The 18,304-nt window shown below is 49.1% G+C and overlaps 2 protein-coding genes across 3 annotated transcripts in view; both read right to left on the reverse strand.

The window, feature by feature from the left end:
- Positions 1-152: 152 nt before the first annotated feature.
- LOC143316052 (indian hedgehog B protein-like) lies at positions 153-10,357 on the reverse strand. Its single transcript, XM_076723758.1, has 3 exons — positions 9,197-10,357; positions 5,736-5,997; positions 153-2,021 (listed from the first exon to the last, which is right to left on the reverse strand). The coding sequence occupies exons 1-3, from the start codon at positions 9,494-9,496 to the stop codon at positions 1,324-1,326; spliced, it is 1,260 nt and encodes a 419-aa protein (XP_076579873.1). The 5' UTR covers positions 9,497-10,357; the 3' UTR covers positions 153-1,323.
- Positions 10,358-10,360: 3 nt separating this feature from the next.
- Positions 10,361-18,304, reverse strand: part of nhej1 (nonhomologous end-joining factor 1) — a 13,954-nt gene continuing 6,010 nt past the window's right edge. Inside the window, exons 7-10 of one of the 2 annotated variants that reach the window (XR_013076219.1) lie at positions 12,644-12,812; positions 12,401-12,504; positions 11,143-12,277; positions 10,361-10,427 (exon numbers count right to left, since the gene is read on the reverse strand). Coding sequence is in view for 1 of the 2 variants with exons in the window: in XM_076723757.1 (XP_076579872.1) it covers positions 12,200-12,277; positions 12,401-12,504; positions 12,644-12,812 (351 nt within the window). In the remaining variant the exon portion in view is untranslated. Of the gene's footprint in view, positions 10,428-10,723; positions 12,278-12,400; positions 12,505-12,643; positions 12,813-18,304 lie in introns of those variants that run through there. The other variant, XM_076723757.1, reaches the window with a different exon arrangement.

Consider the following 18,304-nt stretch of genomic DNA (forward strand, 5'->3'; position numbering starts at 1 on the left):
ACACACACACACACACACACACACACACACACACACACACACACACACACACACACACACGCCTCTCAGACAGGAAGCCGGCAGGTGTCAGTTAAGGTGCGTTCACGTGTCATCAGGCGCATTCATGAAATACACACAACTCATTTCCATATAATTTAATTTCAAAAATAAATCTTTTTTCATATCTCTTCAGCCACAACAACTTCATAAACATTATTGGATTTCTGTAAACAAACACTTAAATACACTCTATCACTGACTCTAAAACCTCTGAAGCAGACTCAATCCCTTCAACTCTCACCTTAAAACTCCTCTGATTAACTCATTATAATCAAGGCCTTCAGATACTTTAATGGGGTTTTAATGGATAGTAATTTATTTCGATATTTTTGATTGATCACCTGCATACTTTAAGGCCTTAATTGGGGTTAAAATACCTTTGAACTCACTGTAACTTTCCCCTTAATTTACACATCACATGTTACATATTTAACAAATCACTTACCAGTTTCAGGTGTTGTTAACACTTTGGTTCATGCTCAGGTGTTTCACAGGTTTACCCCGATTAAAGCTCAACTAACTGATAAATGAACGGACTGCATTACATTAAGGGCTTTTTAAAGGGTTTGACAGGTTTTCTGAGGGGTATAAACTCATGAAAACCATCAAACCCTAAAATTTACCAGAAAACATGAAAGCCATCCTTTCATTTCTACCTTAAAAGTGCCTTTATTTTTCATTTAAGTAGGAAATTCAGGAATGGCTTTCGTGCCTTGCGAAGGTGTGTTTTTTTTTTGACTATGTGAAGAAAACTTTAAGAGGACCTTCAGATGCTGAATGAATGTGAATTACAGGGAATGCTGAGCGACTCATTTTTTATTAAGGACATTTTTTTAAGGATCTTTGACTCCTGCAGAAAAGTCTCTGCTGTGTTTTTAAAGTAAGACTAAGGGTTTCTTTGAAGGTCTTTAAGGGATTATTGTTTCATGGAGTTTTGAGGATCGAAGCGTCACCAAAAGTCTTTGAACCGTCGGCGTTTGAGTCTTTTCACTCGAGTGCTCTTATATTTGCTGTCTGTGATTGTGGTTTTGGGAGAATTCCTCTGTGTCAGCTCACAGCTTCTTCTTCTTCCCTCTTTGTCCTGCCTAAAAAAACTCCCATCAGGCCTCAGCAGGAACCCAAACGTCTCCCACCTCATTGGGTACTTCCTGGTCCCGCACAGCTCCCCAGGCTTGTGTTTGGGTCATCCCAGTCTAAAGTGAGGGGTTCAGGTTTTGTTTGTTTTTGATGAAAGTGTCCACCCGTGTTACCTGTTTTCCTTCCTCACCTGTCGTCCTGAGCCACGCCCAGTGGGTGGAGGCGTCCTGAGTCCAGCAGCATCCTCCCCAGCCAGTGTAAAAGCTGTGAGTACCAGTGGATCCCGTCACTGTGGCTCCCAGTGGATCCAGTCCAGCTGTGGATCAGCCGGAGCGGCGAGAAGGCCCAGTGAGCCAGGGAGTGCTGCTCCACCACCGCGTAGCAGGACGCCACCACCCCGTCCACCACCACCGTCCCCTGCTGGGTCAGCGGAGCGAACGCCCCCCGGCTCTCCCTCACCCCGACCCGGGTGATCCGAGACAGACGCCCCTCGCTGTGCCTCCGGCCCGCTTTACCCTCCGACACCAGCACACACTGTCCCGGCCGGGCGTCGCTGGCGTACACAGTCCTGAGGGCGCCGAGGGCCGGCACCGCCCCCTCTGAGCAGTTCCCCTCAGACACAAAGACTAGGTGGGCGGCGGTGAGTGAGAGGCGGGCCCCAGCTTCTGTCTGCAGGGTGTAGAAGAGCTTCTGGGTCACGGGGTCACGATCCAGGAAGGCCAGCACTTCACTGTAAACCAGCTCCCCGCTGCCGTCGCCGCCCGCCGAGGCCAGGACTCGCTCACCGGGTCGCAGGTCGCTGATGGACTTCTGACCGCCGCTCTCCAACGTGACCGAAGCCTCGCCGGGGAAACAACCTCCAGATTTAGCCGCCACTGAGTGGTCTGAAAGAAGAGACAGGAAGGTTAAACAGGACGGAATATTCCTGAATCCTGTCAGGAAAAGAAGAAGAAGAATTCCACTTTCTCACTCAAAACGACGACACACGAACATGAGAACCTGATAATCTAACTCATCATATAATTCGATCTAAAAAGTCAAACTTTGACTCATCTCACGGTTTTAATGGGACATTTCTCACATTTCTGACTTGCCATTTCATAAATTTGACACAAGGAAACATTCTGAATTAATATCTCATCAGTTCTGATGAAATTTTGACTCATAATTTTCATTCATGTCTCTTTTTGTCTTTTCAAACATTCGTCTTTTTTTGTTCTGGCAGGAATGGGTCTCCACACTGAAGAGCCTGAGCTCGTGACGAATCTGTTCACTCCCTTCAGTTAAATATTGACTTTTTTCTTTCCAACACTTCAAGAAGAATAACGAGATAAAAGCTCCTGTTTGCATCCCTGAATGATGCGTGTGTGTGTGTACATGTGTGTACATGTGTGTCCAGGCAGGACCGCGCTCGAGACGACGTGTCCGGCTCTTGAAAGAGACACTTGAGGACCGTCTCAAGTCAATCTGGGATAAATATTTGGGAAAGGTAGGAAAGCCAAGGCCAGGTGATAAGATAAGTCACCTGGAGGAGGAAGGAGCAGAGAGGAGAGCAGGCAGCAGGTTAATCATCTGACAGAGAGACACATGACTCCGCTTCACCTCCGGGACGCTGAGAACGCCTCCTCACAGGCTGGACGAGAGGATTTTCACTGTCAGCTTCACGTCTCTGAAAACGCTTTTTCAAACTCTTCAGAGGTGAACACGCGTTGCTTTCAGGAATTCATTATTATTATTCATTTTTTAATATATATTTATGAAATTAAGTCATTTGTTTTATCATTTAGCTCAAGATTTATTCTGTATATCATTAGATTTTCATGTATTTGGATATTTTCAATGTTCATTTTCAACTGAGCCAAACAAGCTTCAGGATTAAATGACTTTTTTCATGGAAGAATTATGAAATAAATCAAGATGATGAGAAGGTTCACACACGCATTTAACACTTATCCAGTAAACAGATCTGTTTGGGTGGCAGTCAGGAGAAAAGACACGAAGAAGAAGAAGAAGAAGAAGAAGAAGAAGAAGAAGAAGAAGAAGAAGAAGAAGAAGACTGCTAGCACAGATGAAAACACACAGTTTTAAATATTCCAAAAATGGATTTGCAAATGTTTTCTGAGGAAGGAAAGTGACTGAGCGTGTTTGTTTGACCCCATGATTCTCACCCTGAACACAAACGCTCCTCAGAGCACCTTTAAAAAATATGAGACAGAAATCTGAGAGCACATGTTCATAATATGAGGCGAACAAAACGTTCCAGTTATTAGACTGAGCCAAACGGGCCTCCTCATCTCTCTCATAGAAGAGAGAATGTGTCTGAATTGAGACTAAAAGGTTAAACAATCCTCTGAGAGTCATGGAGAGACCCTCAGGAAACATCTCCTCCAGGTTCGCTCCTTATCAGGCCGAAGGATTTCAAAGGATCTGACCTGAAACAGTTTGATCGTGACATGAGAGTTACCTTCCTAACTCTCCTCCTGGTTTCACCTCACCAACATCTCTCATGTTGTTGATGTAAAGCAGCAGACTGACGTCAAAGCTGTTCACTTGCTCCTTTTTCTCACTTCTGGCCCCAGTCTTCATCTACAGGGTCCTGGTGCTTTGCCACCCCCTAGTGGTTGTTTCCTCTTGCTGACTACAGTCCCGCTGCCCCCCGTGACGTCCTTTACAGAGGACTCTGGGGGATTTGTTGGCGTGCAGCTCATCAGTCAAACCTTTTCCTCAGCTGGCTCGATCTGTCTTCTCAACAACGATTTCTTTTGTCTTGTTTTGAGGAATTTTGAGGAAAAACAGGAGAAAAAAATGGAGAAATCAAAAACATGAAAAAAAAAATACCAACTTGATTGGTTGCCCCTCTGATCAAGTCAAGGACTGGGCCCTCGCAACCCGATCTGGGAGGGAAGGAGAGAGGAGGAGAGGAAAAAGGAAGGGACAGAGATAAAGTCAGAAAGAGGGGAAAGAAGAGAAGGAGAATCTCAGTTACTACTCAGTGTGTTTAAACTCTGCTGCATTGTTTCAGGCCTGTGTGACTTCAGCACGCCTGTGGCTCCACGCTCAGGTCGCACACGTGTGCTACTTTTCACACTCGCTGCACATTTGCACATAATGTGGAACATGTTGAACCTTAATGTGAGTGTGCCTCGTCCTGAACTCAGCAGCTGAGGAAGAGGAGAAGGAGCTCGTGCAGCCTTTGGCCATGAAGCTGTTCTGGCTAAACTCTTCCTGCTGTCAGAGCGGCGTGAAGCTACCAGCTACTCAAACTGAAAGGAAGTCGAGCTCAGCATAAAAACATGATGTAACGATAGTGTACATTTATGTTGTAGCTGCCAGTTTGAAGTATTTCTACTTCTTTTCTGAGCAATCCGACTTTTTGGTTCTGTACATGACTTAAATGCTGCATTACCCATGAGCCTCAGCTGGTGTTGGTATGGAGGAGAAGCTTTGTCATTGGTGTAAGGGACAAACCCTCCACCACAGTGGCTAAATCCACCTGAAACTGACCCAGAATCTGCTGATTGTCCCTGCAAATCAAATCATTAGCTTCAGCTCACTGTTAGTGGCGCACGCACCCGAGTTTTAAGCTCAGCGATTGGACGTTTCCTCCTGAAGTGCAGCTTTTTCTAATGCAGCTGTTCATCTTTCGTCCCGCCGATTCAACCGTGTCCACTCCACCTGCCCCGCCTAAGCACTGTCTATCACCTGGAATCACTTCTTCCTCTTCATGTCATGTGCTTGGCATCGAGCTACATTTGAGAGCTCTTCCAGATGATAATCTTCTGTGTACTTTCCCAATCTCAACATCAACATTTGCACAATTTGCAGAGTAGTTTTACACCAGCAGTACACTTCCATCAAGACCTTCAATGTCCTGATTTCTGTGTTCTCCTCCACCTGACATGTGGGCGCCTCTGTGCGAGGGAAGCAAAGAAGCCACAAACAGACAGAAGCCAACATTTACACGTGACGTGGAAGTTAGCCTGACCTGAGGAAACGGGGTGAGTGGCCGACGAGACGGGCAAAGAAAATGTGCGAGCTAGCAAGCGCCCACAAATGTAAGATGCAGGCAGGTTAGCGATCAGGGACAGAAGAGAGAAAGAGTGAAAGAGAGGATGTTAGAGAGGAAGGGAAAGGCAGCGGCAGCCGTCAGTTTGAGCCTGAAACACTGAAGCAACATGAAGTCTGGGTTTTGTCCCACTGACCGTGAAACAGCGTCGGCGTCAGTTACGCTGAGCGTAACCATTAGCATGTTATTCCTGCTTTAGCTGCACTGAGCCGATGTCGTAAGAGAGCTTTGCAGATACTGTCGGTTCAGTTTGAACATGTTAAAACCTTCAGACACATTCAATAAAAGTGTTTTACAAAGTGAGATCCAGCTTCTCTCCTGATTTCTTCACTTTGATTGTAATGGAGTGTTGAAGATGCCTGAAACTCGTTGGGAGATCTACACGCCCTCAGACGTGCTCGTGTGAAGCACACTGAGGCCTTCAGGTTCAGAGTTCAGCAGTCTAACCTGCACTCCGGCGTGTCTACAGGCTCTCTGCAACAACTTGATTTGGATTCAGCAAAAGTGCAAATTTCCGGCCGTCCTCGCTCACCTGACTTGACGCTGCAGTGGATGTGGGCCTTGGACTCGTAGTAGACCCAGTCGAACCCGGCCTCCACCGCCAGCCGCGCCAGCATGGCGTACTTGTTCCGGTCTCGGTCCGACGTGGTGATGTCCACCGCCCGGCCCTCGTAGTGCAGCGACTCCTCCGAGTGGTGGCCGTCCTCGTCCCAGCCCTCGGTGACCCGCAGCCGGACCCCGGGCCACAGGTTCATCACCGAGATGGCCAAAGAGTTCAGCTTGTCTTTGCAGCGCTGCAGCAGAACACACACAGCTGTGAGACAGACGATACACACACAGTTTATCTAACGCAGACGGTCTGTGGAGGAAGAACAGACGGCCAAAGAAAGTAGGAAAGCATCTCTGCGGCTTGATTTACTGCTCGTGGGCCTACAGTCTCACTCCTCACATCACTGTGCCGGACCATCGCGGGCTGCAGAGCTGACCTTTGAACTTCTTCCTGCTGTTTGTTTGACATTCTGATGCTGCAGGCGTTTAAGCCCCGCCCACTGCCGCTGCACTGAGCCTGAACTTTTAAACCAATCAGACAGGAGCAGGAAAGACGTATTCCGCTCACGCCCACCCCCGTCAGGCCAGGTCACCCCTCTCCCCCTTGTCTGTGGCTGCAGCCTTCCCACAATGCACCCCTGCTGTCCCAGCTCGGCCTGATGTTTGCTCTCTGCGGTGAGCGAAGGCAGCTATGTTAAGGATGGATGGAGGGGTGAAGGGGGTGAAGGGGGTGAAGGGGGGACTGTGAGGTTATAGGGTGGTGGGGTGATGCTGGGGGGAGGCGGGGGTGGCTGCTGCATGAACAAGACGTCCTCAGCGTCCCTCTAAAGCTGGAGTCTGGTCAGGGTGAGCAAACAGAAGGTGAGAGGGCCAATGGAAGGACTCATTCAACTCCCTGCCGCTCTCAGATAATGATGCATTCATGTGCTGTGGGAATAATGGGATGTGGCGAGGTCGCAGCTAGCTATCCATCACGTTGGATGTGGGCTTTGAATAATGCCCCCACCTGGCCTGTTGAGGGCGCTCTCACTAAAGGCTGGTCCTACTCGTTGATTTAAACAGACGTTCATTGAAGCCTGATAAACTCCTCTGAAACATCTGCTCAAATCCTGAGAAGTGACGGATTTGTGGTCAATGAAGGGTCACAGATGAGCGGCCTTTAACGGCTCCATCAAGAGGAGAGTTTTACTTCACTGACGGCATCTGAATTACAGCTACTTCTTAAATCAAGGCTGCGTGACTTCAGGTCGTCTTTTCCTGCAGCCTCTGAAAGCGTCTCTCATGATGCGGCGTTTCATGAATCTCAGCCTATTAAGGGTGAAAAGTGGGATTAAACGCTATAAATGTCTTTTTCCATGTTGGCTGTGATAAGAATAGCTCGTGGCTCGGTGGCCACAGATGCCTTTTCACAGCGTCCACTGTGGATTTGAACGTCTCGTGTTTTCTCTGCGCGGTCAGAGCAACGAGCTGGACTTCATAAATCAGACGATAGATTTTGTTGGTTTTCCTTTCAAGGTATACAGATCGCCGGGGGTTTCTGGAGGAGCGGGCTGAGCAGTAAACCGCTGGCTGCACAAACATTGGACGCGCGGGCTGACAACATGCGCCTGTGCGCACCTTTGCGCTGCAAAAAATGTCCATCTGAACAGCTCAGAGTCTCATGTGGCGTCTGGAAGTCTTGTTGACTTGAGAAGAGGCGACAAAACCTGCTTCAACAGAAAAAGAAAGAAAAAAAATGAGCCTCTTCTCTTGATTCAAGCATCCTCAAATCAAAGCGCGCGGTTTGCTTTTCTTTACGCACCGTGTCCGCGAGACATCCTGAAAATTACACATCATCGATTGGAAATAAGTGAGATGATGATCTTGCACTTTTTACATTTCTCTCCGTTAGCTTTGAAAGAAAGCTGCACTAATTAAAAGGTGAAGTGAAACAGGAGGAGGGACACTTTCTGCAGTGTGGCTGGAACAGTCGCGTCTGTATGCAGGACGCAGCGCCCAGGAAAAAGCGAATAAAAAATCTGTATAATTAAGGCTTCAACACAAGTGAAGTGGGCTATTTTTGCACATGTGCGCTGCGAAAACAAACAAAAAGTAACGCGGAATAGTAAAAGACAAGCAGGAGGCTGTCTGCTGCGGCTTGGAGCCCATAAATTGTGCGCAGGTCAGCGAAGTTGACGCGCAGCGGCTCCGGGGGCGCGCTGCAAAAAATGTCCCGTTTGGAGAAGTTTCAGATAAAAATTGGGCTGATTTGATGTTTCTTGCCTTTTTACAGTTGAACTTCTTGGAGTGAAACATCCTGAGAAAAACAGGCAGAAAAATGCGGTGAAGTTCGCTGATTTTGGAAATGAAAACTTGATTCACGATCACCCGCACCGAAGACAAAGAACGACCTCATTCCTGTTCTCTAACCTCTGGTACATTAGCTGACTTGGACGCCGCTGAAGCGAGCCGCTGCTGCTCTGGATATTTCTTGCAGTGCGCGCAGCGAGGTGACAGCTTCAGGCGGGAGTGCGCGCTTTCATTCCCCACGTGGGTCTGTGGACATAAGCACTGCCGCTCGGGGAGGAAGCCCGCGGTCACAAGAGCCAGATATAAATACTTTATTCCCGGGGAAATTGGGAGTCAAATAAATTCCACCCGGGGCCACATCAATGACGGTGTCGTAAAAATTTTTGACAGTCCAAAAGGCGACTGTTAACTCTGGCCAGTCGGGCTAAAAACGAAAACGGTAAACATCAGTACACGCTTGACCCGGGCTCTAACCAAATACGACTTTTGGCTGTTTTTCCACCGAAAAACATGATGTAAAACAGAGGACATAGTGTTTTAATTAAGAGCGACCGCTTTTCCATACATTTTTAGACGGGGTTGCCCTCTTTTACGCATGAGCTGCCCACAGTGAACCTCTGAGCGCTCATGTGGAGCAGAGGAGGAGAGCTCCGACTCAAACTGGTCACCTACACAATCCAGATACGAACTCCACTGTGTCAACAGCTGCAGGGACTTTACAGGAGACTGAAGAATGAGCTGTGCAAACAGCCAGTCTTTGTAATCAGATTCTCAAAGAGCAACACAGCAAGAAAAATCCACCTTAAATTCATTTTCACGAGAGAAAATCTGTTAAAACTGTACTTTGACTTAAGAGGAGTTAAAATGATCCTCCAGTCAGGCAGCTGCTGTGATTTTAACCAGGTGACATTTGAGGACTGCTAGATTTTCTTCAGATTCTTTAGAAAATGTGAGCTCACACACATTTTGTTTGTTAAGACTTTTTTTTCCCATGACGAGCCTTGAGTCAACAAGAAATGCGGAAAAGATAACAGCGTCCACGCGTTTAAAGACTGGGCAAAGTGCACCAGTAATGCACCAAGAAACCTCTTAAATAAGCAGGTTTAGTGGTGAAAAGCCCAGGCTCAAAGGCACCACGGCAGCTGGGAGTGTTACCTGTGTCATCATGCGGTCTGCACCTGTGTTCTCCTCATCCTTGAAGATGATGTCGGGGTTGTAGTTCGGGGTGAGCTCCTTGAAGCGCTCAGAGTTCCGGGTTATTTTCCCTTCGTATCTCCCGCTGGCCCCTAAAGTCTTCTCGGCCACGTTGGGGCTGAACTGTTTGTAGGCGAGCGGCGCGAGTTTCCGCGGAGACCGCCTCTTGCCGTAACCTCTACCCGGTCCGCAACCCTCGCTGACCGGCGAGAGGAGAAAGGCGCACCCGGCGAGGCACGTCACCAGCGTCGGGAGCAGCATTCCGCCCCGGGGCCGGTATGTAACCCCCCGGCGGGTGGCCAAAAATGTCACCGTTGTATTTCTTTTGATGTGTGTCCCCTCGCGTGGGTCTCCCTTTATAATTTTAGAGCGGAGGTAACGGAGCAGGACTCATTCCCCAGTCCCAAAAGGGGCCATTCCCGGCGCGTAAAAGTGGCCAGTGCGCCGCTGGAGACGAGCTGGAAAGACTTGAACCTGTCCTCTGAGCTGCTGACACTCTCCTGTCCCGAGTGCACGCGGAGGCAGGGGCATAAATAGGCGAGGTGAGTTTATCTTGGCAGGCAGGTTCAAAGCTGTCTCTCTGTGTCGAAGCTGTGAGAAAAGGGCTACAGACAGACACGGAGGCGCGCGGTGCGTAGTCTGGCTGCGCCTGTTGGGCACGGCGGTCAAAGGGTGTCCCCGCAGCGGTTTCTGCCTCTCGGGTTTGTTCTCAATGCGTCCCTGTGGCGCAGGGCTGTTGGCAGAAATGGAAATGGAAGAGATCCTACTACAGTACAGATGAGGTGCCGCGAGAGAAGAAGAAGACCGCGCCCTGCTGGACCTGCCCTCTGCTCCGTCCTCTCCTCCCATCGGGGTGGCACAGGCCCCGCGGCCGCCTTCATCTGTTTATTGTCATTCGGAGCTTCAGCCAAGAGGACAGACAAACACCGAGCCATGAGACCGACCGGGCTGGCGCGCGCTCACTCTGTCCTTTGGACCCTCGTCTTCGAGTTGAGCGCAGGTGCGCGCGTTCAGACCTGCGCTCCAAAACTTTCTCACCCCCTCTGTCAGATCTGAGACTCGTTAGAGTGACATAACAGTCTGTGATGTAGGTGAGGAAGTAACAAACCTCTGAGCAGCGTCTCACTCTGCAGGCGCCTCCTCAACGACCCCTTCAAGGGCCCAGGACCCCGACCTGGTCTCCAGAGAAAACCTGTGGAGGTCAAACCATTTCAGGCTGTTTTTAGAGAAGTGTTGAAATTCACTGCTTTCCATGAACTCCATTCCCAGAACTGCTCTCTGGACGCACCACAGAAGAGAGCTGATGAGTTCAGAGCACACAGTTCCTCCAGGTGAACATTTGCATTTTCGAAATGCAAAAAGCTTGATCCTGCTTTGCATGTGGGTCGGTTTGAGCTCCTCCTGGTCTCAGATCTCACTTTTACTCCTCAGGTGCTTAAACCGAACTCCCAGAAACACTAGATATTACTACAAGGTGAAGACTGGATGAAAATGATGGTGAACATAAAGGCAGGTCTAATCAGGAACTTCTCAGGTGACCTTTTTAAAGGAGTCAGTGTGTGAATTTGGACCCAGAAAGGTTCCTGTTCCTCCAGTTAACTCTCAGCAGGCCAGGAGCTGCGTGAGGCGCCGGGATTCCATTCAGTAACACAGAAACGTCACACAGAGAGGAGCTGGAACTTCTCAGTCAGAATTATAACTGGGGTGCTGACATAAAGAGTGTTCACTGGTTGGAAGCTGTAGATTACGTTGCTCTGACAGCACATGAACGCAGCATTAGATGCAGTGGAAACAACAGCTCTGGTTAAAGGAGGTGACACTTTGTTTTTCTTGTCGTTTGTCGTCCATCTGAATATTAAGCTCAGGATGTAAAATGACATGAAGTCAAATGTTGGAGGATCGCTCACCTCTCACCGCAGATGCTGAAAATGTCAGGATGTGACGTCACAGCTGAGCAGGAACCAGAAAAATCAACCCTGAAACGATCAGAAACTGATTTTATTTGGTGTTCAACCTCGGACAGTTTGACACAGAAGGACAGACAGAGACAGACAGACGGACAGTACTGAACCAGGTCGTCGCTCTCAGATCAGCTGTGGTCCAGTTTCACCAGCACAGACTCGACACCCAACACCAGACTCCATCGCTGGGGGCCAAACTCAGGTCTGAGGACCCCCAGAGGCCTCAGAGGGCCCTTCAGGGGCCCAAAGTGAAATCAGGAATAGATGCTATGATTCTTTTATGAACAGGATTTCAGGACAAATGGTCTGGAAAAAGGCTCCAGCACCTGTCACCAGGTACAGAATGAACAGTTACTGTTGTTATTATTTGGAACTTTAGCAGGAAATTAGTCGCTAATGAAGGGCCTCAAATCATAAACATATCTTCTGCTTTCCAGTGAACGTGAGGAGGAAGAGAAACTCCTGAAGTCCTGCAGGCAAACAGTGACTTTTCAACTCAAACTTCAGCAGCATTCCCGAGAGGCTGCAACACCTTGAGTCAACATGAAAGAGGAGGGCGGCCGCTCCATCGACCGCCGTCAGCTCATGACGCTCGTCCGTCTGTCCGAGCTCAGGAGGACAGAAAAGACTTCAGACCAAACACGCAGAGGGTTCGAGACAAAAGACACGTTAACAAAAAGGCCTGCAAGACGGCAAAAAAACAGAAAAACGACTTTTTGGACAAAAGTTTGTGTCTATTTGGAGATTTTGTTCATAACGAAGACAGCCATTAAAATTACAGTTATAACTTTAACAGCCTCTCTAAAAATCCAGACTTTATTCGACAGAAGTGATTTAAAATCTGTTTCATTTCTAATCTAAAAGACGTCCTTTGAATAAATCTTCACCCAAATAAAAAAACAGAGCATCAAGTTTAAAAGTCTAAAAGTCAGAAAACAGTTTAAAGAAAATTTTTCATCAGATGGTAAAAAAGCACTTGTGTGCTTCGTCCTTCTGCTCGGGCTCATCTGAACAGTCCAACTTTCTTCTTCTTTGGTTTGGAGGATGTTCGCTCTGCAGGGCCGGACGGGACCGTAGGACACTGCAGAGGACAAACAGAAGAGGACAGATATTAGATCTTAGAAAAGCTCCCGCCTTTCAGCTCTTACACAGAGCTGTATGTTTAGACTTTGTTTTACTCCACTTCCTGTGTCCTCTTTCCCACCTGCTGGACTGCGGGTCTGTCGGCCATCTTGGCTCCAGCTGCGTTCACCTGCGTGTTGAGGCTCTGCTCTGTGTCCTCGCCTGCTTCACAGCTGATAGAAACACCTGGAGTAACATGTTCACATGCGTTAGGTTGTTCACATGCTGCATCATCGCCAGAAAGTGAAAATTATTAATATCACTCAATATTATCAAAGCTTCCAGACGTCAGCAGGAAGCTTTTCAGACGTCAAACCACACTAACCCAGAGAGGAGGCGAGGTCCGGGTCCTCAGCGGGCGGCTGCTCGTCCTCAGACAGTTTGCGTTTCTGAGCGCGTGCGTCCTCGTGGGCGACGATGGCGGCGTACAGGCGCTGGAGGCCGGCGTCGAAGCCCGGAGCGTCCCGCTGCTCAGAGCGCAGCAGAGGAAGAGCCTGATGGGACGAGAGGAGGAGCGATGACTTCCTGTCGCTCAACGTTCTGCACGGCGGCGACCACTTTATTCTGATCTGACTGATGTTTAATACACTTTGCTCCACACAGTGAGCTGATTGGCTCAGCTCCGCTCTATGTGTCTTGGGGACTCTGCATGTCCTTAACTGCTCCCAGATCAGTTCAGCTCTGCAGCTTTCAACCCAAATACCTAAAGACAAAGAATCAGGTGCATGAAGTGAAAACACCAAGCTGTCCTTTTGTCACAGCTCGCTGCTTTGGGTGCGTTTGTTTTACGACCCTGTGGCAGCAGTCACATGTCCGAGGTGTGATGCAGGGGGAGTCGCGGCGGCGATAATCCTCTAATCAAGGCTGCGTTATTGGTACAGTGACAGCAGGTCGAGAAGCAAGCAGGAACAACTGAAACACACACACACACACACACACACACACACACACACACACACACACTCAACCACAAGCCTGACAGATAAGGGTGCGTGTAAACTCCTGCGACATTATGCAAACGCACGGCCGGCGCGTAGAAAAACACTCGCTGTTCACTAAATCCTTCTTTTCCCCCGATGGAGGACAAACTCTCCAAATTAGCTCCTCAAATATTGACCGGGAGAAATTGGTGGTCTCCCGCTCGCTGTCAGGGCAGAGGGGCTCCTAAACACACTTTGGTCAGGTTTGGAGGTTTTGCATTGATTTATTTTTGTTATTTGTTTGTTTAAATATCGTAAAAATAAATGTAGATGCTCTGGTGAGGCTTGGTTCTGCTTTGGGCACAGAGAAACCAATGTGCTGGGGGGGAGAAAGCCCACCTTATTCTCTCTTTTTATTCACCCCCCTCAGCCCCCTCCTCTCCACCAGCAGCTCACTTCACATTATTTGATGTGAAATGTTGAGCTCAATTTGTTGAATCCGGCTGAAGTGCTAAACTGTCTTATTTGAGAGTTTAAAGAGCCTCTCTCCTCTACGGAAGCCCATTTGTGCCAAAAACAAACGCAAGAAAAGTTTGGCCTGATTAAAAAAACTGAAAATGATGAGATAGTGGCCATTATTCTAACGGTGAATGTGAAACTGGAAGGTGAAACACACTCTCAGCCAATCGCATCACTGCTCTATACACCTTGAAACAGCTGAGCCAATCACAGAGAAGTACGCGAAAAGCGGCTCCTTCAGGAAATCGAAGCTGCAGAGCGGAAATCAAAGCTCACATCATGCTTTGCTGAAGCTCTTTGTGTAACTGCATGAATGCGTTTCAATAATAAATCATGAACCGGGGCTGGAGAGGCGGCCGGCGCGCAGGATTAACGAGCTCCATTAACCCCACGTCTCCCACACGAACAGCAGACGAGTTCAGCGCGACCGGCGTGATGTGTGCAGAGGTGTGTGTGGTTATTCTGCCGCGGCCTCGTGGCCTTAGCATGTGATTTAATGCAGGTAAACACAGTGGACGCCTGTGCATCACGGCGCTGCGCTCTGACGCCTACCAGAGGCTGCAGACTGGCCAACGAACGTGTGCTGCTGCAGGGATTTAAAGAGCAGAAGAAGAAGAAGGTGTGAGCAGCTGTGGAAAACATAATGCGGACTGATTTTAGCCGCCATTTTGAAAGTCAAAACTGAGTCAGATCAAATCAAATCTTTTGACACGAAGCCAAAAGCTTGATTATTAAATTAAATCATCTTTCACATAATCTGATAATTTTGATTCAGTCTATCAGGTCTTGTTTTTTTTTTGTTTTTTGTTTTTTTTGGCTGAGACGGGCTTCCATACCTCCCTGTATTTTAGGAAAGGTACAAAAATGGCCACAGGGTGTGAACACAGCGGCGAGGGGATTGTTATGCGCCGCCGGCGACCAGAAAGGAAACACAGCCGAGGAATAAACAGGTGATTACAGCAGGTCAATAACCTCGGCCTCTGGAAAGTTCCTCCCTGCTCTGATAACAGAACAAAGTCCTCCAACAATGGAGGAAGCGGGCGTAGAGGAGGTGGAGCGCTCACCTGGTGGCCACCCCTCCAACCCACAGCAAAGTTTCATGCGCGAGGAAGGTGATGAGAGGAAGAGGAGAGCTGGCAGCGCTGGTGTTCCTCTATTATTAGCAGGTAAACAGCTCTGGTTTTAGAGCTGCTGCTGTTGTTTTTCAGGTGCCACAGAGTCTCACACTCGCTCTCCCTCATCCTCATCTCTGCCGCTGACCTCATGTTTACTCTCCCTCATTCCCGTCGACCTCGTTTTCTCTCGCCGTGACCTCAGCTTCCCGTCCCGCTCGAACCTCGAGGGCTCGAGGTCAGCGCCTCGGAAAGAAACTGGAGGAGGAGGAGGAGGATGTGACGGCTGTATTTACTGTAATAAGGTGCAACAAACAAACAAAAAGCTCCAACTAAGACCTCCAGATCGTCTTCTTCTCTGCTTCTCTTCCCGGCTGATTGGTGGATTCTCTCGTCCTCTTTACAAGTTTGATGAATTAAATTTAAGAAAAAAGCCTTGAATCTCTATCTCAGCTCTCAGAGGATGAGTTGCATCGGAGGAGCCCTCTTTCAGCCACACCTCGTGGTCTTCCTCAGAGGATGAAGATCGTCCACTGTCATCAGGGTGATCTGCTGTTGTAAGAAAGCAATGCAGATCATCCAGAAACCGTCCAGGAGCCGAGAACGAGCTTCATCATGCTGGACTGAAAAAGACAGAAACCAGCGATTGAGACATAAACTCATGAGGACACTCCGTCTGCTCATTTTCCCATACGCTGACACACATCTCATCTTCTTTTTGCAACCGTGGAGTCGCCCCCTGCTGGCCATCCACGAGCCACACCATGGTTTTCAGCTGCAGCAGGACGGAGAGAGTTGCGACGTGTCTTGCGATGCCTTCGCTGGCCCACAGCGAGACAGCTCAGTAACAGATGAGTCAGAGCCAAACAGAACTTTGAGCCGCCGGCATCACCGAAATAATGCTGAGACGCTGGAAACAAAGAGGACAATACGGTGACTTAACGCGAGCGGACAACACCAGCGTGACGTCTTCACCGCGCGTTTCAGCGAACAGCGCTTTAAGTCAGCTTCTCCCATGATCCTCTCTGCTCTGACGTCATCCACACCTTCACTTCATCTACCTTTCACCTCCCCTCTGTCCTCACGTCTCCCCTCGGGGTCGTGACACACACAAACCTGCTAACGACGTCCCATTAACGGTCACAACAACACGTCAGCTGCAGGCGCGCCATCGCGCCGCGTCCTCGGGACAAACAGCAGCTTCTAAATCGGTTTTCTTCGCTGCTCTAAAGTTTGGCTCTAACAAACAGCTGAAGAAGTGAGGACACAAGAAGACGGACGTTGAGTCTCCTTCAGGAACCTCAGCCGCAGCTTACTTTAGCGGCTCCATTCGGACTGTACGGCCAGTTTGAACGATGAACTGGGCAGACTGGGATGAACTGGGTCCTCAAACGTGAGAGCGCCTGCTTTTCAAGGTGAACTGAAAACCACCAAACAAGCTCAGATCTGTCATTTAAGACACGAATCAGCTTTTCAGGAGGCAGTCGATGGCGATGTCAGGGAGCAGTCGAGGCCTTTTGTCTGTCTGTCCCACAGATGATCCAAAACTTTCACCTGTAAAATACCTTGAAAAACCCAAAAAAGGGAGCACTGGGCTTCCGTTTTCCTGTTGGATCCCACTGGTTTTTATTGTTCTCCTTAAAATCTCCCACTGTAACACAGTAAAAGCAGGACGTGTGGACACGACAGGAGCTTCTCCCGTCTGATTCTGACCTGCTCCTCCGTCAGCGGAGGGAAGCCTGATGTTTGTTTGTGGCTCGCCTTCAGTTTGGCGTCGTGCTGCTGTCACAGGAAGCGTTAAGTGTCACAAATAAAACACGGCATTGCGTCCGACGTGTTCACGTGCCGACAAGCGCTGCAGCCGTGTTTTGCGTCGCTGCTCTCATGTTGCTCACAGTCTCATGATGTCTTTGCGGGACGCCGCACTCGGCCGGTCCAGGCCGGGGCTCGGCCCAGCGGCCGGCAGCTGAAGAGGGGGAGCGGCCAGGCCACAGAGGGCCTAATTACAGACCCAGAGCGGGGACAACCCTGTGGAAACTGTGTGCAACTGACAGAGGAGGAGGAGGAGGAGATCCACTGTGTGTCCACGGGCTTTTACTCCTCACAAACTGTTTAGAAAAAAGCTCCAAGCTAATGATTACTTTCATTACTTGCTTGTTTAGTCTGTAAAATGTCAGGAAATGGTAAAAACGTCCATCATACGTTCCCAGAGCGCAGAGATGTCTTGTTTTTTACGACAACAGTCACAAACCAAAGATATTCAGTTTACGACGATATAAAGCAGAGAAACAGTGAAATGTCACACTGGAGGAAATGATTGACAGATGACTTGAAGGTTCAGCAACGTTGTTGTTCGCTGTAGAAACATTTACTTTGTGCAGGTACAGAGAGCAAAAACTGAACCGCAGAGCATCTCTCACAGGAATCACAACACGTTCCAGGATTATCAGCTCTGATCGATTACAGGACAGGAGTTCAGCTTTTGGAGGCTAAACTGGCTCCTCTTCATCAGGGTGACACAGACCGACAACGAGCCTCAGACAGTGAGGAAGGAGCATGACCCTGAGGCTGAGCTGTGGAGGGCGGACCCTGAAAACACACCTGGACCACCTGTTTGTGTCCAGCAACATTTAAGCTAAAAAGGCTGAAAAAAGCAGGTGAGGAGGAGGAGAGGAACTGCTCTGCTCCTCACAGATCTTCAGGAGGAGCAGGCTGAATGCTGAAGCGGCTCAGCCTCTGCTTCGTGTGCGCCCCCCCGCCTCCCAGCCTCGCCTTCTTCCCACCCGGCCCCTGAATTCCTCAGGTTTGTGAGATAAAGAGCCGCTCGCTGCTGTTTATGAGCCGTCAATGATTTACTGAGGAGAGGAGGAAGAACAGAGGAAGAGGAGAGAGGCCACCTTTCCTCCTACTGCCTCGCTGATTCTACGGCCACGTTCACAGCAGAATTAGCACAAATGTTCTCCTCAAGTGGCTCCAGGAGGAGGAGGTGACACAGTGGAGATGCCATGAAGAGTGTACAGCGCAGAGTTCCATCAATAAAGGTGCTTATTAAATGTGGTCAGTGCGTTAATAACACAGCGCCGCTGCCAGATCGGCTTTTTCAGCCATTTTCAGAAACTCTTCACGATCGAGGAGCTTCCAGCTGTGTTTTCAGACGGCCCCTCTTCGGCGGACATTAAAGGAATCAGTATCTGCAGCTCCTCTTCGTCCTCTCACTCACATTTGGCAGCTCAGAGTCAAAGTGTGTGTTTTGGAGTCCGTCAGCCGCTGTGGTCGCAGGATGAAAAAACTCAAGTTTCCTGCCTGCTCTTAACTTAGAGCCTCTGGTTGAAGCAAACAGATATTAGGATTTGACTCCTCCTGTTGTGCCCGCGCAGGCTTCACGTGCAGGGATACGAAGCATTTAAGGATCCTTTCTTCACCCGTCCGAGCACC

Source organism: Chaetodon auriga, chromosome 23, assembly GCF_051107435.1.
Source record: "Chaetodon auriga isolate fChaAug3 chromosome 23, fChaAug3.hap1, whole genome shotgun sequence".
Lineage (NCBI taxonomy): Eukaryota > Metazoa > Chordata > Actinopteri > Chaetodontiformes > Chaetodontidae > Chaetodon > Chaetodon auriga.

Bases quoted from the DNA above. Each gene is read 5' to 3' on its own strand.
- LOC143316052 (XM_076723758.1), bottom strand. From the start codon at position 9,496: ATGCTGCTCCCGACGCTGGTGACGTGCCTCGCCGGGTGCGCCTTTCTC. The intron at 5,998-9,196 runs GTAACACTCCCA...GTTCTGCTGCAG, and splicing joins CAGACCGCATGATGACACAG to CGCTGCAAAGACAAGCTGAA. The intron at 2,022-5,735 runs GTGAGCGAGGAC...CTCTTCTTTCAG, and splicing joins CCACTGCAGCGTCAAGTCAG to ACCACTCAGTGGCGGCTAAA.